Source organism: Psammomys obesus, unplaced genomic scaffold, assembly GCF_907164565.1.
Source record: "Psammomys obesus unplaced genomic scaffold, mPsaObe1.curated_primary_1811, whole genome shotgun sequence".
NCBI classification, from domain to species: Eukaryota; Metazoa; Chordata; class Mammalia; order Rodentia; family Muridae; genus Psammomys; species Psammomys obesus.
The window spans coordinates 12839515-12861722 of record NW_026596073.1 but is presented as its reverse complement, the minus strand read 5'-3'; the positions used below and the strand labels follow the sequence as shown (position 1 = coordinate 12861722).

The 22208-nt window shown below is 46.1% G+C and overlaps 1 protein-coding gene across 2 annotated transcripts; it reads left to right on the top strand.

The window, feature by feature from the left end:
• Positions 1-3600: 3600 nt before the first annotated feature.
• Dyrk2 (dual specificity tyrosine phosphorylation regulated kinase 2) lies at positions 3601-17024 on the top strand. 2 transcript variants are annotated; one of them, XM_055625990.1, is made up of 3 exons: positions 3601-3681; positions 4078-4226; positions 11272-17024. In XM_055625990.1, exons 1-3 carry the CDS (start codon positions 3633-3635, stop codon positions 12877-12879), a joined length of 1806 nt encoding a protein of 601 aa, XP_055481965.1. In that variant the 5' UTR covers positions 3601-3632; the 3' UTR covers positions 12880-17024. The 2 variants fall into 2 exon arrangements, with proteins under 2 accessions (XP_055481965.1, XP_055481966.1); XM_055625991.1 differs by lacking the exon at positions 4078-4226.
• Positions 17025-22208: the final 5184 nt, after the last annotated feature.

Genomic DNA, 22208 nt, shown 5'->3' with positions numbered 1-22208 from the left:
ACATACATACATGCACACACACACACACACACACACACACACACACATATATATATGGAGCTGTGATTTATTGGTCAGGGAGACCCTAGAGACCCAAAACAACACAGGCCGTTGTTATTGCTCATGATTGCCCACCAGAACTAAAGAGTAGGAACCTACCGCTGAAGACAAAGGAGACTTTAATTGGAAGATATAGTCATGGTGGAACTGACCTGAAAATATCCTCCCTGCTGGCTAGCTTTTGTAGAGCTAGAAGATCCTATGCAGACCAACGGAGGAGAAGAGCCATAGGTGGTGATATCCAACCGTGAACCCTGCATGCCGCAGTAGCCATCTGCCTGGAAAGATGTCTCTACTAGAGCATAGGGGGCCTGAAGCTTATTGGGAGGGTGGGGGAGGGGACTTGGGACCCTGCTCCACAGCAAGGAGCCCATTCCTGAGATTGTTAACCTGCTCAGAAGTCCTTGGAGTGGGGGGTTATAGACCCTGGGGAACCTACTAACTGTCTTTGCGAAACTGACATAGGTCAAACTGCCTTCTCAATAGTGACCTTTATATACGCAGAGCAGTGTGGTGAAGATCTCCTGCGGAAACACTTCTCCCAACGTCACCAGCGGTTCGCACAGCGACAGCATGCTGAGAGGAAGTGCTTAGCCCTAAAGGTCAAGTCTGTATCAATCCTGCCCCACAAGGCTCAGAGAATGTCGCAGAAGACAGGGCAGGAAGAATGTAAGAGCTGGAGGATTGGGGGGAGCATTATCAAGTGCTGTTTCCTGCACATGACATGGCCGCTGCACACAGAAACTCAATGGACATTGGCTACTGGCGCAGGACCGAGCCAAGTAAGACTAGTCAGCATTCTAACAGGCAGAGCTAGTTGGACACAGTGGGCTCTGGAAAAGAAAACAAAAGGAAAGGAAAGCACAAAAGGGGAGGCCAAGAAGGAGAAGGAGGATGTGTTGGAAGTTCTTGGAGAGGGTAGTGGAGGGAGCTGGGATGCGGGGGTGGGGAGGGGTGGGGGGTTGGGAGGGGAGTTGGGTTAGCTATGATCAACATATAATGTTTGTACTGTGAAATTGTCAAAAAGTAAAAGACATTCTATTTTAAAGTTCCCTAAACATGCCATGCATCCTTTTCTTTAAGTAAAAAATGTTTTCTTTGGAAAATAATGTTTTTACTTATTTTAATCAATTAATGTGATTGACTTGGGAACCAAGTGAGAGCCTACTATCCTATTAGCATTTTTCTCATTTATGAAATTTTCTTATTTATTTAGTTAAGAAGCAATGTTGCTTAAAATATTGTGCAGATAATTTGATACTGAAATTTATTTTTAAAAACAGTTTTGTTTTGCTTTTTTTTTTAACATCAGTAGTGATGGAGTGCTCAACCAGGGAGATGGTAAGGAAATAATTGTTTAGAAAGGGGAATAGGGAAACACCCTGTGAGTTTTCTTGGAAGTGCGCAGGGCTTGAGCTGAACAATAGTGAAACCACACTGAGAATCTCAAATACATTGTAGTCCTTTTTCTGCTACTCAGTAACCCTTTTCTGTTAATTCTGAACTCTACTCCAGCTTTCCCCTGTCGGTTTGAAGGTAGATGGTCTCCTGTGATCTGCACAGGGAGGGATTTCTTGCTAGGAGTAATTTAGGTCATGATTCGGTTAAGCATGAGTTGGTTATTAATATACCTCCGCGGCCCTACTTTCCTGGGAGAGGACCCCCAAAAGGAAGGAAGTTTGTCTGTCTCCGTCTGTTTGCCTCTCTGTGTCTCTGTCTGTCTCTCCTCTCAGTCTGTCTCTTTCTCCCTCATTCTCTCCGAAGGTGGGATTCTCTTTGCCAGTGGTTTCCATAGCAGAGCGCTCTCCCCCTTATCACTCGGTAGGTAGGAGCTCCAGAGCCCGAGAGGGTCACTCCGTGCCGAGTAGGGTCCTTTTGACATTTGTATAAAGCCGAGGTGATCTTTGTGGGACGTTGCTATGACAATTTGCAAGCAGCAGAGCCCGTGGAACTCTGCAGGAGGTACCTCTCTCTAGACTGAAGTCTGCACTAGTCGGAGCCTGCACTCCCAACGACCTGGAGACACAAGGAGCAGGACAGAAAGGGATGGACACAGGACTTCAGGAGCACTTCAGAAACTAGGCACCTCCCAGGAAGGAAGTGCACTCATGGCGGCTGCCCAACTTTTCTTCCCCGTCTGCCTGCAGGGATTTGTCGAGCTCCCCACAAACCCCACGCAGGACAAAACTATAGGTGTGTGACAGGAAGGCAAACGTTTGTTCTTCCTGGGAAACACAGGCTACAGACCAGTAGCGCAGAGGGCGGGGGGATTCTCCACGTGTCTGGGAAGGGAAAGGGAGAAAGAATCTTTTCCTCGGAGAGGATGAGAGGAATTGGAGGTGCCGCACCGGTGCTGCCGAGCGCTGAAAGAAAGGTGTGTCTCACCCAGCGGCGGTGCTGGGCAAAGGCTTGGAGTTGTAAGGAAATGGGAGGCGTCTCTGATGTTTATTTTTGCCTAGCAACCCACAGCCAACTGCTACCCCGGCTGCGGTCCACAGGCGCCTGTCTGCCTCCCCTTGTCCTAGCGACTGGAGGGCAGCGGTCACTCGGTGTCAGTGCATCAGGGAGGGCGTTGCGTGGCCGCGGTGGAGGTGGAAGGGCGGCCCCTTCCTTCGTCCATGCTTGGGTCACCAGGCTCAGCCGCAGTCCCTCCTCCGGGCCTTACTTTCCGAGGTGACCCTCATACAACTAAGTTCCCTCCACGATCAACTGGGGAGAGAGGGGCTGGCTGGGCCACTGGGACAGGGGTCGGGGGTCGGGGGGGTCGCAGTACTGTCCCGGAACAGCCATTTGGGAGCGGTGTTTAGGGGCGTGATGGGAGATGGGAGGGGTCTCCGCAGCAATTTCGGGAGGAGGTCGGCCGTGGTAGGTTGCGCCGTAGAGCCGGGAGGGGCGTCGCAGGGGCGCAGGGGGGACCCGGGAGCGGGCAGATGGCCGCAGGGGGAGGCGGAGGGAGAGCGGGAACCGCAGTTTGCCCGGGAGCGGAGGGCGAGCTCTGCGGATGATCAGAGAGGGAGGGACTCCCAGAGTGGCGGGTGGCGGGGTGGGGGTGGGGTGGCCGCCAGCCTGTGTGGCTGGCTGGGGCGGGGGAGAGTCCGGGGCGGGGCCTCGCCGGGAGGGGGGTGGGGCCGGCCTCCTCGGGAGCGAGCCGCGGGCGCGAGCGTGTGCGCGAGCGTGCGCGGACGCGCGCGGGCCCGGGAGGAGGCTCCCGAGCGAGTGGGTCCCGGCGGCCGCAGCCCGCTCCCCCGCGGCCCCGATGTGAGGGAGTCGGGGAGGCCAGCGGTGCGGCAGGGGAGGGCGAGGCATGTGCACGGGCCGGGGGGTGCAACAGCCGCCCGAGGACGAGGGGGACGGCGGCGGCGAGGAGGAGAGCGGGGGGCTCGCGGCGGCGGCGGGCCCGGGCCGAGGGGATGCGGCGGACTGCGTGCGTCCGGCTGTAGCGGGGGCGAGGCGGCGACGAGGCGCGGGGGACCCGCGTGAGGGGCGAGCAGGGGGCGGCGGCGGCGGCGACTAGCGGCGGGACCGGCGGCGAGGGCAGCCCTGCCTGCCATGCACGTTCCTCTCCCGCGGCCATGTTAACCAGGAAACCTTCGGCCGCCGCTCCCGCCGCCTACCCGACCGGTAAGGGCCCCGGGGACCCCCTCGGCGGGTCCCGGGGAGCCGTGCGCCCGGCGGCTGGAGCGAGGGGCGTCCGGAGCGCGGCCCCGCCGCTGCGCCGTCTCGGTGGCCCACCCTCCCCTCCCCCGACCCGGCGACGTGGGCCACCGAGCCCCAGCCCGGCGCTGCTCCCCTCCGGGTCGCGAACTTAACTTTGCAGCTTGGCGGCTGCGCGCCGGGGGAGCCGCGTCCGGACCCCCCTCGTTTCCCCCGCACGCCGCCGGCTCTCCCCGGGGCCGGGTGTCTCCTTTCATCTTCTCCCGGGAAGAAGGGGTTCGCTGCCCACCGGGGAGGGGGGTCTGAGTGGCTCTCTTCCCCCACCCTGACCCTCTTTTGTCTCCTCCCGCGCGTGGCTCCCAGGCCGAGGAGGGGACACCGCCGTTCGCCAGCTTCAGGCTTCCCCGGGGATCGGCGCGGGGGCTCCCCGAAGCGGAGTGGGGACCGGCCCGCCCTCCCCCATCGCCCTGCCGCCTCTCCGGGCCAGCAACGCTACCACCGCCGCCCACACGGTGAGACCCGGCTCCGGGAGGGCGCCAGGCAGACCCCTGGCTTGTGGGGTTCTGACTGTGGAAGAGAGGGCCGAGTGCTCCACGCCCCTGGCAGGGCCCTGTCCTCGACGCCGCCCTCCGCAACTTGGGCGAGCCCCGAGCTGCTGCCACAAAGGAGATTCGTGGCGTGGGCCCCTTGCTTCCCTTTGGAGCCCGCCCACCCCGGAGCTCCTTTTCCTGGGAACTTCCTCCTTGCGGCTTTCCTCCCTCCCTCCCTCCCTCTCTTTTCATCTCTGCTTCCCAGAGCTCCCATCCCCCGACCCGGTAAACATCTCCTCCCAACCCCAGGGGTAGTGGATATTTATAGAAACATATGTGTTAGGGGACAGCCAGGCTACCCTGCCCGGAAAATCGATCCCCCAAAGAGCCTCCGAGGCCTGGCTCCAGCCAGCAGGGAGCACCCGCCAATTGTCCCCCGCGTGTGTAAGCATGTTTTATGAGAGCTACAGGTTTGAGCACAGCAGAAATTGTAATTAACATTAACAAAAATAAGAACCACAGCAGTAGTCAAAACAAAACAACCCCCCTGTAGGATTCTCTACGCGGATATTCAAAAGGCTAGGGCCAGCTTGCTTTGTAGGTAGCAGGAGGACACCTGACTGACAGGGAGGGCTGTGGTCCCTTGAGGTCCTTGGGCGGAAGGGGAGCTGCGCCTGGGACTGGTGTTTGCAGAGACTGGCCAGCTGGATTCGACTTGAGCATGTACCTTTCCTCAGCTCCCAGCGATGGCCTTTGGATGGTGGCTGCGAGCCTGGAGGAGGTGTGCACTTGGAGAAGGTGATGGTTTCAAAGGTCTCCTTCCCAGAGGGTCTCTGGGAGTGTGAGCACCCTAGGATGGTTTCTGTGTGAGGTTGCTGGCAGGACATGCGGTTTTGCTGCCAAGAGAAAGTTGCTTGAAGGCACCCACCCGCTGTTGGTGGCCTTCAGGGAGCATCTCGAGGGGTCATGTGTGACTGAAACTTGTTTATCCCGGGGAAACTCGATGAGAGGGCAGACTTCAGTTGAACTGGAAGAGAGGGGTGGACCAGTTTCATAGACGCGTTTTGTTTTTAGTTCTCATTCTGTTTTTCCGTGTATGGATCCTAGGGGCTGGGAATTGATTACACAGGGATTAACTCCTCTGGGTTGGATGGACTATTTCGGGAGAGAGAGAGCGTGAAGGTAGGAGGGATGTTATTGTTGCAAGGACATCCTAGTAAGGTGTAGAGGTTTGGATTTTCTGTTTTGGCTGGCTTAGAATCATCTGCAGTTGGAAAATGCATCCACCTCATATGTTGATGTGATCATGTGATATGATGTAAACTGGAAAAGAAATAACCTGGTTTGCATCTGAGTCCAAGGTTGTTTGTTTGTTTGTTTGTTTGTTTTTGTAAGGATGGCCTTTGCCTGATCAGAACTTCTTTGCAGTTGAAATATGTAACAAAACCAGGAGAAACAAAAGTTGCCACGGGCAGAATAGCGTGTGGGGCAGCAGAGAGGAAGAGACATGGAGGTACTTCAGGGGACAGTCGCCTCTCTTTTGCTGTGGCCTGTGAGTGACGTGGCTGTTCCTAACTGCAGGGTGAACTGCAGTTGTTCTGCATCCTTAGGTGCTTGGCGAGATTTCGTGTTTGAAATGTTGCTAGTTTTGACTTGGTTTGTGTAACATCACAGATTTCCCAGATCAGGAGCATTAAGGACCACGGGAGGTTATCTGGCTTTTCTTGTGCATTTTTACCTATGTTAACCTGTGGATGTAGACCACACAGGTTAACCTAGCTGTCAGGAGTCCACAGACAACTCATATCTATTACCGAGTCATACACCTTACCAAGTCTGCACTTAATGCACTATTTGGGGCTACTAGTTCTGGGAACCAGTATTAGCTTCGTTATAAATGTGCGTTTATGTGTGTATTTCCATAGCAATTATACCTGGGAAAAAACTGTTGTGGAATGAGCTGGGGAGAAAGAAGTGGAAAATGATTTATCAGAGGAGGTTGCCCATCTTTTCCCTTAAACACATGACAGGATTATGATTTTGGAATTTTCCATGGTAGTTTGTTTTCTATATTTTGTGTGACTTTTATTTTATTCTGTAGTAATTTAGTTTACATCAATTTGTCCTAAAAGTAAAAATCAATGAATATCTCAATTCTCATTGGCCTTTTTGAAAAATAACAATCTGTGGGAGATTACAAAATATTTTGAAATCTTTTCATTTCTGTAAAGTCCAAAATATTGGTATATAGGTTTATAACTTTTAATGTTTGAATTATTCATTGGTGTTTTTTTTTTAACTCCTCGATTTTATTTCCTATAACAGCACACAACATTTCTAAGATGACTTTGAGAGATTTTAAAACATCCAGAAGCCTTAGCACAGAGAAGCATCTGTTGCTTGCCATTTTGGTATTTCAGGAGAATGAAGTGCCAGACTTCTTTAGACCGTTGTTCTTACAAAATCTTCAGTACTAAAATATTGCATGATGAGAAGAGGGTGTACAGGTCTCTCTGCTTTAACCCATCTGGTTGTGGATAGTTTACATTACTTTAGTTAGACTCCTCTTGTATTCTTCAGCGTGATACATTGTGCTACATTAACAAACGGGGCCAACCCACTGTCTTTGACTCCAAGAGGCTGAAATGGGAGTGAAGGGTCTTCAGTGCCTTTAAGTTTATGATCTATCTGGTCCTGGAATATCTGGCTTTTCTGGGTGTCCCTGTGCCTCATGTGTCAGTTTTGTGCATATGATTTTGGTTGTGATTTCACAGTCCTGCATGGTTGGAGACCCAAAGTCATCTTTTGGCTGGAACCTTCGAGTGAATGTTTTTAACTCCTGGAATGTGTAAGGGCTCTTGGGTGTTGTTATGCTACCTGCTATAGGTACTTTTTAACCAGCTGTCCTTTGCCTCCGAGGCCCAGCAAGATCTTGTGACTTGGACATCTTGGGATATCTCCCAATTCCCTCAGTGTTGACTTCATGTTTGCTTTTGAAGATACAAACACTATTGCTGAAGAATGACTCCCAGAGACAAATCTTGATTGATATATATGTTTAGGAGACATTTAGTATTTACTGTGTACCTGACTTTATGTTATCGAGGACTTAAGAAGAATAAGAGGTGACCTTCTCCCTGTAATTTTTTGCCAGGGACCAGATAAAGGGGTGCAGTTTTTGTCAAAACAGGGCGAAATGAAGCATTAATGATGAAAACAATGCACTGTAGGCACAGAGAGTGTGGCTTAGTAGAGCAGAGGAGGTGAGAATTCTGAGCATTGAAGAGTGAGTTGGAGTTTGGAAAGAAGGAGATTAGAAGCAGCATCTGAGAAGGACAGTGAGACTGCCGTCGCCTGCTCAGGAAGGCACCAGTGCTTTACATTACAACTCTATAGTCTCTGTAGTATCTCTAATGACGTAGCTTGGGACCTTTTTACCTACCAGGACAGTGCAGTTCAGAGAGATTAGGTAAAATGCCCAAGGTCACACAGAAACTGGTGGGGCTGGATTCGTGTTACGTGTGAACATCTCTGGGCTCTTAAAAAGCTGACTTCATCCACAAGACAGGGGCGTGATAGTGCCTGGTGTTCCTGGACCTTGTTCTTCTTAGAAGGATACCAGTGGTTAGGGCAGACGAGAAGGGCTCAGGCCAGTTGTGTTCGGCGACGTGGATTAGCTGTGGTAGTGGGATGTAGCACTGGGCCAGAAGCCAATGCAAGGGCAGTCTCTGGTGGACAGTATGTACATGCCAACTCTAGAAACCCCATGGAGAAAGATTTGAGGAGTTTCATTATGAAGCAGGGTGTTTGCGCATGTGTGTCCTCCTCTGCCCGCACATCTGCCTCTGTTGTCTCAGGGAGAACAGCAGTATAAGGTGAAATGTAACTGAGGGGCATGAGAGAGTAGGCCTGGGAGGCTTCATGGTAATGTGCAAAAGGGGTAGATGCCGAGAGGATTTTCTAGGTATACATTGTCAGGGATTCCCAGGTATTCAGTCAGAGTGCTTATTTGGAAAGAGGAGTTTTTTGTTTGTTTGTTTGCTTTTAGTTTTTTTTTTTTTTTTTTGTTACTTAAGTTGAGGATTATGATAACAAGAAAACATTTGGTTTTATAAAGAGAAGTTACAATTTGTTTGAGTTGGCTTTGTGAATGGAAACTCACTGGCAGTTGGGCAAAGGGGCTTGAGTCCAGGAGGCATGGATGGGCAGATCTGCCAGACAAGACAGCGTGGATGACAGTAATGAAGGTTGCTCTGGACATGCCAGCTGTGCTCAGGACTGGCCAGGAAATTGTAAGAGTGGAAAGCCACTCATCAGCAATGGGTCTGGCCACTAAAATACTTGAAATAATTTTTTTTGGGTCATACAAAAAGTAATTGCAATAGCCTAAATCAGAGTAAATTCTTGATGCTCAAAAAAGCTTCCTTTTTTTTTTTTTTTTTTGCTAGCATTTTAGGAATCCTTAAAGTCTCAAGGTTGATTTTGCCCTTAATGTGCTTCATGAGTTTTGTAGCACAGAACTGGGTAATTCAGCTTCTTCTGAAGTTACCTCCTTCTTGGCCTGAAGAGAGAGAGATTTAAAATCTTGAGTCCTTTCATTCCTAGTGTTTGAAAGACTACAGAGGAAAAGCACAGAGATGAATGAAGCTTTGAAAGAAAAGCAATGGATGGATGAGGGAGCACGTCAGCTCCCTAGCACTTGAGAGGCAGGTGGTGAAGGATTGGTTCTCCTCAACCCCCAAGGCTAGTGTTTGCTAGCAAGTCCTTGGCTAACTCTGGAGTCTTAAAAACATGGAAAGGGTAATGAAAGGATGGAAGATGGTAAGGAAGGAGAGGGAAAGGATAATAAACAAGTTTATATTGCTTTTTATATATATATATGCTCAAGGCTTTTCTAATGTATTTTATGGACTGCCGTGCTTTTGAAGTCGAAAAAGATACCAGTTATCTTAGTGGAACATAAGGTCACCTTACATGGACTATCATCTGTGAGTTCAATAAAGAAATCTGCTAAAAATCTCTCTGAGAAATAAAATTCTTGGTCCTATAAATCACAGTTCCAAGGACTGGCTTCTTTCTGTTTTAGAAGTAAGCAAGAGAGTTTCTCTTTGTACACGATCATTATGCTTGTTTGTCAGTTAAAAAAAAGTGAAGATTGTGGCCTGCTAATGAGGAAGGTTTGGGAATCTCATTTTATAATCCAGGTTTTCCCAAAACATTTCTTGAATTACTATGCTACTCTATAGAGTACTTCTATTCTTTCAGGAGTATGGATAACCCAAAACGGAGGACTTAGTACTGATGAAAAAGAAATCCTCTTATTTACTGTAAATTCCCAATGGGCAGAGTTCCTGCCACTTTGTAGTTAGTCCCTTTTTAGTGTTGGTTGAATGAATGAGGTGGATTATGATGACAAGTTGATTCTCTGAGATTTCAAGTAAAAGTTCTCCCAGCCAGCTGCCTGAAGGCAATCCTAAGCCAATCCAGGGTAGGAAAATGGGGGGCTCTTTCTTTGCCCTGTTAGGTTTTCTCTCTTTCTTTCTTTCTTTCTTTCTTTCTTTTTTCTTTCTCTTTCTCTTTTTCTCTCTGTCTTTCCCCTCTATCTTTCTTTCTTTCTTTTTAAGGGAAGACTATTTTGGGAAGGCATGTGTGCCAGAAATAGAAATTGCCATTTTGTATTTGTATTGGTTACTGTTTTCTTTGCTGTGAGCAAATACCTGTCAAGAAGCAATTTAAAGGAGGAAGGGTTTATTTAGGCTGTAATTTAAGAAGGGTTAGTTATACTGTAATGGCAGTAAAGGCACGGTGGCAGGAAGCTGAGGCAGCTTGGTCACACGGCCTCTGCAGGCCGGAAGCAGAGAGGAGTGAATGATGATGTTTGGCTCACTTGGCTTATTCAGTCTGGGACCCTGGCCCACCGGTGAAAGCAGACCACATTTAGATCGGATCTTCCCACCTTGGTGTCAGATCCAAGTTGGAACTGGGGTTACAGACAGTTGTGAGCTGCCATGTGGGTGTTGGGAATTGAACCTGGGTCCTTTGGAAGAGCAGATAGTGCTCTTAACCACTGAGCCATCTCTCCAGCCCCAATCTAGAAACTTTTAAGGAACACACCCAGAGGTTTGTCTGTTAGGTGACTCCAGGTCCTGTCAAGGTGGCAGTATTAATGTCACAGCATTCTTTGTTGGAAAGCCTAGTCTGTGGAAATACATGCATGGGTTCTAAGGTGTGGACCGGAGAGCCCCCAAACTGAATGGCAGTTGCTCAGCTTGTTGGACAGAATGACCTTAATTGATAAAGTCAGCAACACCCAGAAACTGTCAGAAACAGGTTTGAAGTTTGCAAGGTAACTAGGGCACAGGTGTCTACATGAGAATGTTGATAGAAGCATATTGTGTTTGCTGCTGTGTTTGTTCCTAGGTGAATTAGAACTTCAAGGGAAGAAGGAAACACAAAGTGTTTTTGGAGGAGGTCTAGATAGGCGAGAGAGTGCTGGGCAAATGTAGTTCCGATCATCATGTAAATAAAGAAAGCCCAAATGAAGTATGGAAGACACTGATCTGGGTGTGGGCAGCTTTGTAGACGGCGCTTTACCTCTTTCATTTCCAGATCTGATCTGGATTAAGACACCTGCCATGTGCCAGGCCTATCATTAAGCACTCAGTGCAGAATGATAATATGAAGGCTTGAGCCCTGCCTCGAGGAAAACTTACTCCAAGGACCCAGGCTATGTAGGTGTGGCTTTCTTGGGGCTGTCCTGTGCTTGCCAACCTTGCCCGATCTACTGTTCTCCTTTTCCTTCACTGTCTCACCTGTCAGCATTCCTCTTCGTTCCCTCTGCTGTTATGTTCATGGGACCTCTCGGGCACAGAGCACTTTCCATTTAGGAAAACTGATTGTGGCCGTGGGTCCACACCAAATGGCATACTATAAAGATGGGAGTGGGGTAATGTGGCCCGACCACTAAAATCACCTTTGGAGAGACAGGCCGATTCCTTTCTGTTGATGCTTCTTGTCTGAATTCCAGATTGGCGGCGGTAAGCACACCATGAATGACCACCTCCACCTCAGCAGCCACAGCCATGGACAGATCCAGGTTCAGCAGCTGTTTGAGGATAATAGTAACAAAAGGACAGTGCTCACAACACAACCAAATGGGCTTACGACGGTGGGCAAGACAGGCTTGCCTGTGGTGCCGGAGCGGCAGCTGGAGAGCATTCACAGACGGCAGGGGAGTTCCACCTCTCTGAAGTCCATGGAAGGCATGGGCAAGGTGAAAGCCACCCCCCTGACACCTGAACAAGCAATGAAGCAATACATGCAGAAACTCACAGCCTTTGAACACCACGAGATTTTTAGCTACCCTGAAATCTATTTCTTGGGTCCAAATGCAAAGAAGCGCCAAGGCATGACGGGTGGACCCAACAACGGTGGTTATGACGACGACCAGGGATCCTACGTGCAGGTACCCCATGATCATGTGGCTTACAGGTACGAGGTCCTCAAGGTCATCGGGAAGGGAAGCTTTGGGCAGGTGGTCAAGGCCTATGACCACAAAGTCCACCAGCACGTGGCCCTCAAGATGGTGCGGAACGAGAAGCGCTTCCACCGGCAGGCGGCCGAGGAGATCCGGATCTTGGAACACCTCCGGAAGCAGGATAAGGACAACACCATGAACGTCATCCACATGCTGGAGAATTTCACCTTCCGCAACCACATCTGCATGACGTTCGAGTTGCTGAGTATGAACCTCTATGAGCTCATCAAGAAGAATAAGTTCCAGGGCTTCAGCCTGCCTCTGGTGCGCAAGTTTGCCCACTCGATACTGCAGTGCTTGGATGCTTTGCACAAGAACAGAATAATCCACTGTGACCTTAAGCCCGAGAATATTTTGTTAAAGCAGCAGGGTCGAAGCAGTATTAAAGTGATCGACTTTGGCTCCAGTTGTTATGAGCACCAGCGCGTCTACACATACATCCAGTCACGCTTTTACCGGGCTCCGGAAGTGATTCTCGGAGCCAGGTACGGCATGCCCATTGACATGTGGAGCCTGGGTTGCATCCTCGCGGAACTCCTAACGGGTTACCCCCTCTTGCCTGGGGAGGATGAAGGGGACCAGCTGGCTTGTATGATCGAGCTTTTGGGCATGCCCTCTCAGAAACTCCTGGATGCTTCCAAACGAGCCAAAAATTTCGTGAGCTCCAAGGGTTACCCCCGATACTGCACTGTCACGACTCTTTCAGATGGCTCTGTGGTCCTCAATGGAGGCCGATCCCGGAGAGGGAAACTGAGGGGTCCGCCAGAGAGCAGAGAGTGGGGGAACGCACTGAAGGGATGTGATGATCCTCTTTTCCTTGACTTCTTAAAACAGTGTTTGGAGTGGGATCCCGCGGTCCGCATGACCCCGGGCCAGGCTTTGCGGCACCCTTGGCTCAGGAGGCGCTTGCCAAAGCCTCCGACCGGGGAGAAGACAGCGGTGAAGAGGGTCACGGACAGTACTGGTGCTATCACCTCCATTTCCAAGTTACCTCCACCTTCCAGCTCAGCTTCCAAGCTGAGGACTAATTTGGCACAGATGACAGATGCCAATGGGAATATTCAGCAGAGGACAGTGTTGCCGAAACTCGTCAGCTGAGCTCCAGTCCCCTGATGCTGGCAATCTGAAAAATGTGTTATAGCTGAGCCTTATTGTGTTGAAAAAGTGTAGCTCAGACCTGTTTTTATTTGCTCAATAATTCGACTCATTTGTATCTTTTCAGCACTTGATGTAAGACAGTTTGTTTTGTTTTTATAAAATACATGGGGACAATGCTTTAAGTTTTTATACTTTCTGAAACTTTTTTTTTTCCTTCCTTGTGTTCTAAAACTATGATGAGCCTTACTGTACTTAGTGTGGCAGAACACTCACATCAGTGGCAGGCCATTGATTTCTTCATGACTGCCACACATTTACAGATTGGTCAGACACATTCACAACGTTTTCATGGTTCGTCCTGCTCACCAAGGGCCCTCCTCTCTCCAGGCTCCAGGTTCACACAGGAGCGTTCGTGCTGCCTCGCTTCCATTTTCTGTAAATCAATCTGGGTCCGAGTGGAGGCAGAAGAAGAAAGTTGAGGATGAGAGTCTCTAAGAAAAACTGCACTTCAGAGACTTTCCTTTTCCTTGGGGTGTGTTCAAACGATTACAAAATAGGATTGCCCGGTTTTAAACTGCCCACTCCACATCCTGATGTTCTTAAGCCACTGAGCAAATTTAGTGGATAAATGGAAACTGAGATGTGTGAATTCCTCCCCAGGCTTTGGGATGGTAGCAAGCTGTCATAATCAGGAAGCCTTCTGGTTATGGAATTGCTTTCTCACCTAATTTTATCTCTACCCCCTTGCCTCCCTCCCCCACCATGCCCAACTTCCCTTTCTCTTGTCTCTGCCCCTCTTTTACCACACACATCTGTTGCCTGCATTTAGTTTGTCCTTTTCCTTCAGCTGTCTATCCCAGGCAATTAATACAGACAGACATTTCAGCTGCCATTACATCCACAGTTTCATACCCCAGTTTCCAAAAGAACAGCGGCCTAGCTACGTAAGGTGGGGATTTCCAAAGTTCCAAAGAAAACTTAGCCGACCGGAGCGAGTTCACAGTGCGGGTGCCACAGAGGTTCCCTAAGCCTGGGAAAGCATCAACTCTTTCGTTAGAAAGGAAAGGGGTTGAAAAAGGAGGAGAAATTCAACCTCAAGTTAAATGGTTTGACTTCTCTTTGATTCATTAGAAGAACCACGGACGCTGCATCCCTTCGTTGAGTTTTACTTTCTTTTGGATTGCACTGAGTGATTTTTGTGGGGATGACACTTTACCTGAAAGAGTAACTGAGAGTTAGGTAAAAGAATATTTTCTCTGAATAATAATTATTTTCACAGTGAAAATTTCAGTATTTTATCACTAATGTATGAACGGTGATATATATCAATTTCAAGGCACGTGGAAAGAATTTTTAGTATGTGCAATTTAATAGAGAAAGATTTCTGCCTGTTTGGACAATAGGTTTTGGATAGTAAAAATTAGGATAAATAATCTTTTATATGCACAGATATTATTGTATTGCCTGTAAATCAACTTACAAGGACTTAAGGCATGGTCCCCAGTGAGGCCAAGAAAGTTTCCAGTTAAGTTTTTTTTAATTCTATGTTTTCTCTTACTTTAAAAAGAAAGAAAGAAAGAAAGAAAAAAAAACCAAATAAAAAGTGTCATTTTGAATAAAACATTTTTCTTATCTTGAGGCTTTGCCAGTTGATGGTGGAAAAATATGCTCAGGAATTATTTCAAATATTTGCCAAAAATCAGTAATAAGATTAGCTTATTAATAAGTTAGTGATATCGCTGTTTGCTTTACTATTTAAAGATGTCATTGCTAAATTAATTTGTACTTCTGTACTTAGCAATTATAGCTTATTTCCCCTAGTCAAATTCCTTAGCATACTATACACATGTCTGTGTAGTCTGTGAAGTGCAATAATATGTCAGTAAGTTACATTCTAAATGATGCTCATGTGACAGTACCCCCAATCAGTGGCTTATAGGACTTAAAAATTTGTGCATTTTATTTTTTTAAAAATCGGCCCTAAAGGCCTAAGAAATAGACAGACTTGGTTTGGGGACTTTGTAAAACTACAAGTCTCTTAATGATGGTCAGTGTCTTTAGGTCATTAAAATAAATTAAACATATATAAGAGCTATCTTCCCCTTTCAAGGTTCCTTTTTCTGTTCCTCTTGTTCCTTAGTTGTCGATGTGTGAGCCTGATCCTGCCATTACTAACTTCCCTATAAAGTGATCATACCTGCAACAGTTTAGTGGACTAAAACTGCTTGTCTTCCCCCCCGCCACAAAAAAAAAAAAAAAAAAAAAAACCTCGTTCTTCGGATGCCAGCAGAGCATTTGTGAACAGCTTTCTCCACACACGGAACCGGAAACTTTAAAGTAAACTATTATGTGCAGTGCTCTGGGGCTTTTTTCCCCCTCTTATTGAGATTTCCTTTATTCATAAAAGCTGCCATGTTTCAGCATTTACTGGTACATCTGCTTTGAGGAGAATCTGATTTAATTACTGTGTCTAAAATGAAACTGTTGCCTGTTTGTGATCTTAAAACCTAAATAAAGGGCTCTGATAGGCTACTAGGAGTCGGCTTGGAAACGGTCCTTGGTCTCACAGGTTACCATTGTCTAGGGATGTCTTGAGCTGTTTTCGGATTTAGGAATAGCACAGTGTCGTCTTGTCTTTGGTTGCAGTCTCATTTGACTCCGCTTCTTGCACTACCAGAGTGTTCTTAGCACAACAGTGGAACATGGAGTGATGCGAGACAATATAGATTAACATCATAGTGGAGAAATTGTGCCCTTAGTGTTAACAATGTGCCTTTTGTTCTGAATGCCATGTTGTAGGGCATGCATTTTTTTGGCCTCTTTAACTCTTGAAAGAGAGGTAGTAAAGATGGAAGCCACCTCTGCAAAGATAACATCTGTCTTAAATATTTAGATTTATAGGCCTTAATAGAAATCATAAGGCGTGAATCGTCATTGGGCGCTGAGCAAGATAACCATCGATTAGTCACACCCGGAATTCCTGTCTTTAAGGGGTTAAAGATGGTCTTTGTTGTATCTTAACATCAGACTGATTTTTTAAATGATATTTTTTTGTTATGCTAACACTAGACAAAAATCAACTGTATTTGTAAAAATTTACCTCAAACCATTTAATTTTATAGTGTGATTAATCCCAGGGCATTTGGTATGAACCAAAGTGCATTCCTTTTTTTATGTGCCTGGCTGTAGTAAGGATGGCCAGGGATTTTTACAATTTGGGTGCAAGGCACTTAAGCCACTTTTAAACCTACTGGGTGGTATGGAGTCATGTTAAATGATTCTGTCAGAATGTTAGCAAACACTTTGGCATCAGTAGCATTGGGCCATATTGGAATCTTAAAAGCATGAATTATTTTAAAGAGAACATTCATTTTTGTAATTTTTTTCATCAAGAATATTTCTTGAATAAGCAGAAGATTTTTTTAAAAAATAAACAACTGATTGGGTTGGTAAAGGTTTTAATATTGCCCAACACAATGCCGTGGTAGCATTTAAAAACAAAAGTATTTGTGGACTCTCTGTTTTTAGGGGCTTGTACATCTCTCTGCTGTGGGCATATATAAGATTCATTGTTGATTATACTCAGCTCGGCTGCTGAGTATATGTTACGTCTAGGCAGTGGCTTGGGTTTTTATCGAGCAACAACTTAGACACGTGACTGTAATAATGCTGCAACTGTGTGTACTGAAAATATGTGAAAACGGTTGAATGTGGACTGTATATATGTATGTACAAATTTCTGTGAGATGCTGCTGTCGCCACTTAACATGGAAAGTGTTCTAGTGGGTTTGAATCCTAGTGGCCAGTTCTATGATACTGTATGCATTGTACAGCTGATGACGGGAGTAAGACTGTTTAGTGAATATTTGTTAATTTTATTGTTGTGGCCAGAGATAATTTCAGAATAAAATTTTAATGTCCTACCTTACTCTTCTCCCCTTCTCTAACTATAATTTCACTTCTCATCTATTTCTGGTATCATTAATATTCCTGCTTGGTTAAACCTGGAGAGACTTTTAGACCGTTAGGTGGCTTGAGATGTTAAAATGGCCCATTCTGCTAATGTGTTCACAAACTGGGATTTATTTCTTTATTATTAATATTCAAATTCTGAATTAAAAAAAAATGAAGTTTAAGGGAAGAAACGCCTAGTAAATCTGAGCTCTCAAGATCTTCTATTTATCTTTAATAATTTTGCTTTAATTTTATCCTTCAAGCTTGCAGCAGAGGGGAGCAGGGTGCTCCATTCTTTCCTGTGTACAGTTCTGGTCAGTTATTTCAAGGTGCTCTTAGGTCTATCCCAGCTTCTCAAAAGTGGGCGTGCTTTTGCTGTTTTGTCCTTGGTGTTCACATTTTGGGGTGGCGGTGTCCCCTGACACAGCTGGGTCAGGAAATGAGGCTCATGAGCTCAACTAACTCCAGATGTGTCGGTCTCACTGAACACTGAACACCAAGCTTTAGTTTACTTGCCGATGCTGACTTCGCAGGAAGATAACGTAGATAGGTGTTTGCCTCAGGCCAAGAACTACCTCCTGTTTTTTTTTTTTTTTTTTTTTTCCTCACATCCCGCCTGCTACCCACAGCTGAAGAATTCTGTGGCTTCCTCTATCCAATCCATAAAAAGTAGCAGGAGGCATGGGATTCCCAGAGCCAGCTTCTGTCTTCACAGTCAACACACAAGTTCCCACACTTGCTTGTCTTGCTGCTCAGTCCCCAGGCCGTGTCAAAGTTCAACAAATAGAAAAATTACTGACCAACCAAAAGCCAAATGAAAGGTCCAAGAGGTGGGCACGTTGTGTGGGCAAGTCCAGGCAGACCCATAGCACCATGTCTGACCCAGGAAAGATCACTTTCCACTCCTTTTATCAACTCTTCCCAAGTTCATTCTTAAGTGGATTAATGCTAGGTTGTGTTTGAGTCTCTAGGATCACGTACCTTTTGGAATCGGCAACTATTAAAAATACGTATTCAGAAGTAAGGGACTTGAAAGTTGCTTCCAAACCAGTCTTAGACAAAGTTCCTTGTTAGCATTGCGGGAGTCTTCAATAAGGAGGGGCTTTGGTTACTTACCTGTTCTGGAAAGGGCTTTAGAAGAGACCCGAAACCGCGGGCATCTGCGGCTCTATTTCCTTTAATTTTGTTTCTTAAAAGTTTAAATTACACTGCCTCTCCTTCAATGTTAACACAAATAAACTCTTGTCAGTGGTGGTACATATGTTCCTCCCGAAAGAAAAACCTGACTACTGTGTCGTGTATACACGAGAGCGAATTGTGTCTTCATGCAGAGTGGTTAGTTTATTTGGTTTCCCTTTCAATTAAGGGATCAGCTGTGATGAGGGAGCCAGGAATTTCCCTGCCTCCCGAGGAAGTTTAGTAAGTGCTTCGAGAATGAGTGGGGATTCTTCTGCAGCCTTAGCTGGCAGCTGAGGACATGAAGAGATGGATTGTGATGGCATTGTGTTTGGCAGAGCCATAGGCGTGGTCTCTCCCTGTCAAAGGGAGAAAGCTCCCTTGCAGGTCCTTGGTGTCACATGCGCGTCATCCTTATACATTCTTTAAGTTACAATCATCCTCAGCTGATGTGCGAAGAAAATGAAGTGGCTGGTGCCCTTAGAGACGTTGTAGAAACGGAAATAGGTCTAAAGTCAAGAAGTTTAGGAAGGATAAAGGGGTTTTTGTGAGCTATTAATTTCCAAGAATACCTTTTCAATTGAGAAAACACACACACACACACACACAAAATTGAGTCCTAGGACATTTCAGTCCCTGCAGTCCACCTGTAAATTTAGATGTAACTGCACACACACCTCTTGTTTCACAGACGAGTGGCATGGGACCACTCGTGGGAAGGGAGACTAGCTCCATCCTTCCTCTCCAGTGTTCTTAAAGTGTGCTTTCTTCCTTTCGCTTGAGTGTGTGGAAATATTTTTGACACAGTAATTCTCAGGGAATTAAAAGTTAAATTTTACTGATTGTAGCAGCAGATAAATCTCTTAAATTCAGGTTAACTCAGGTTTTCTACCCCTTGCCTCTATATTTAAGTAAATATAGAATGCTTCCCAGGGATACATAAACATTTCAGATACAGTTTTAAAACACCAAATTGTAAATAAATCACTTTTTTGCAAACTAAAGGATTGTGTCTCTCCTTGCTTTCTATAACAGATTATTTTACCTCCTGCATTTGCGGAATTTTAAATATCAAGACATTTTCTTCATTGGTAAAAATTAAGTGATAATAAAGCAAAATTCCATGAACTACATCATTTAATAAGAATTCTAAATTTTCAGTTGTTTGGGGAACAGTGTATAACTGATTATTAGTAGTTTATCTAGATTTTTAGTAAATAAGTGTATGAGTAAATTGGGGCTAATTTGTAATCCTTTTCTCTGAGTGGCAATGCCTTATTTATTTTCTCCTATTCCTAGAATTAAAATCACTGGGCTTTTGGCCTGAGTATGCTTACATTTAAAAAGAGAGGCACTGAAGTCATTGAATCTTTTTGACATCTGTTGCAGACTACATTCATTTGCCAAGTACTTACTAAATGCCTGCGTGTGAAGTTGTAGCACAGGCACTAGAAACAGACATGGGTCCTGTGCTTGGGGAGTTTTGAGACTGATTGTGAAGGCAAGCATGATATAAATAATTACGTGATCAAAGGACTGCAAATTTGATGAAAGTGTGAGGAAAAAGCGCGTGGCAGTGAGCCTGTGAACAGCTGAACAATGGCAAAGCGGTTGTGTGTGTTGTGTAGGTCATGGGTGGCTTCTCTAGGAAACAATTTTTTTCTGAGGAAGGAAGAGCAGCGTAGTGAGCTGCTGAGCGAGCAGCCTAAGGCAGGCCCCTTTGGAGGGATACCAGAGATTGAGAAACTTGGTATGAAGCTGCTGAAATTGTGTGCCAGTCCAGGCCCAGCCCTGTAGATGCACAGGTTTTACATCCTTTTTCTCAGGTGAAGGGAAATGACCAAGGGGTTTTCAGGAGAAGACATGCCACAAGCAAACTGGCTCTCCTTGACTCCCTGTAGAAGGACTGAAAAGGAAAAGGAGAAGGATGAAGACCACTTGAAAAGACTGAGAGGAAACGCAGGGGTCGGGCTGGAGATATTTGAAGATGGTGGGTATGAAGACTACGAAAATAGAAATAGCAGGTGTTTGTGTATGAAAAATAGCAGTAGCTATTTCAGGTTTGCTCCATGGAATCAAAGGGAATTGTAATACCCTATTTGTTCAGAGAGAATTGAAGATTAATGTGTTTGGTTAAAGTGTGAAGATCCAGTGAACTATACTTTCCTAAAGACTTGAAGCCTTTGAGTAAAGTTTGAGGAACTTTAAGATTTAATGAGATTATGTAAAACACACATACACACACACACACACACACACACACACACACACAGGAGAGAGAGTTAAGAAAGGTAAAAGTCAGCTAAACCCAGTTCCTGACCAAACAGAACAATCTCTCTGCTTAGACCGGTCTCCTGCTGCTCCCTTCTCTCATAGCAATTAAGCGTTTCAGGGATAAAACATCATATTTCTGTCTTAAGTGCAGGGACCATATTCGTGGAATGTCTGAAGCTGTTCATAACACTGAACCCTGTATTTATAAGTTTTCTCACAGACCTGCAAGAAAGTATAACTAATAAATTAGGTTTGGAAAGAGAAGACAAATAGCTAATAATGAACTAGAACCATCTGCAGTGGTAAGATGATAAAATGATCAGGCTCAGTCATTTTGCTATTTGAGGCCATTACTACAAAAATAAATGTTACTTGAACACAACAAGCCTCCTGAGTCTGAAAATTGACCCGATAAACCAAAGTGGCTACATCTTGAAGGGTCTTTAACGTGTAGAGCATGTATACCTTGGACATACGGGATGTATCAGTGTCCCAATGTATAGTATGAGTGTGCAGTTTAAATTTCATTAATTATTTCTGAAATTTTCCATCTAATATTTTCAGAGTGTAATTGACATCAGGTAACTGAAGCCACGGAGAGAGAAACCTCAAATAAAGATAGAACATGGCAGTTGTACTTGGTGTGTTTGGTTTACCAAAACAACAACGATAATAATGCTGACTGTGAGGATTTTATCTTCCTTTAGGTCATTCGTGTTGCTACTGGATCAATAGCTTCAAGAAGTGGGTTTCCAGCCAGGCCTCAATGGAATTCAGATGGGCACAGAGCTAAGGGGCATTCTGAGAGGATTGTTCTCATGGAAGTGTGTATCGTTCAGTCATCACCCACCCATGTGGAGCTACAGTGCAGAGCTACCCTGTAACCTCGGCAGACTGTGTGTGGGGAGTGAAGCGTAACTCTTGGAAAGTCATGCTGGCAGCACCTTCACAGGCTTTCCTCAGAGGCGCAGTGTCCCAGGCACTCCACAGCTCTATCTGGAAGGCACAGAGTTGGGCAGGGTGGTACTGCTGAAGACAACACTGGTATTTTCCCTCTCCCTGGGAAGAGGATCTCGCTGCACAGTGAGTGGGGCTGAGGTGAGAAAGACAGCAGCGCTTTCCTGTCCCTTCCTCCTCTCCCTCTTAGGAGATCTCAGGAATGTAGAGGAAGATGGAATGGCTTAGCAGGTGTCTTAGAGGGAACCTGGTGGGAACAAGTAGGGCTGGGAACAGATCCACTCACAGACTGGTTGTGCCCATAGGCAGATGGGACAGTGGAACCATGGAATGTTTTTGTTGTTGTTGTTTTGTTTGATTGTTTGTTTTCATGTAGGCAAGAGAATGCCTGCTTCAACTCCTCAATGAATTCTCATCATGTTGATAAAATGTACAATTTATCTAACATGGGCTTCACAGCCTGTCGCTACTCAGCTCCTGTTTCTGTCTAGTCTCACCGGTTCCCTGAGCCTTCAGCTCAGTGTACTCCAGCCACCGCTGATTTCTGTCAGTTCCTTGCATGTTCCAATCTCATCCTTACCTCAGGACCTTCATACTTCCTGCTTCCCCCGCTGATGCTCACCTCCCCATCTTCATGTGGCGTGTGTCCTACCATTTTGGACTGAGATTAGACACTGCTCATTGTCTCCAGCTCCATCCCCTCACTATCACATCACCATTTGTGTGTGTGTTTCTTTTAAACACCAATCAATATCTGGAAAAATATATCTCTTCAACAATTACCATTTTTCTCTTTCATTTAGTTTATTACACTAATTTTTCCTCTTAGATTTGAAAATACTCTAGACAAAGTACCAATGATGGGTCAAAGAAATGATTCAACACAGTCTATCTTGGTGAGCCAATGAATTTATTAGGGTTACTTATAGACACATGAGGGGAAGTTTACTTATAAGATTGTGACTAAC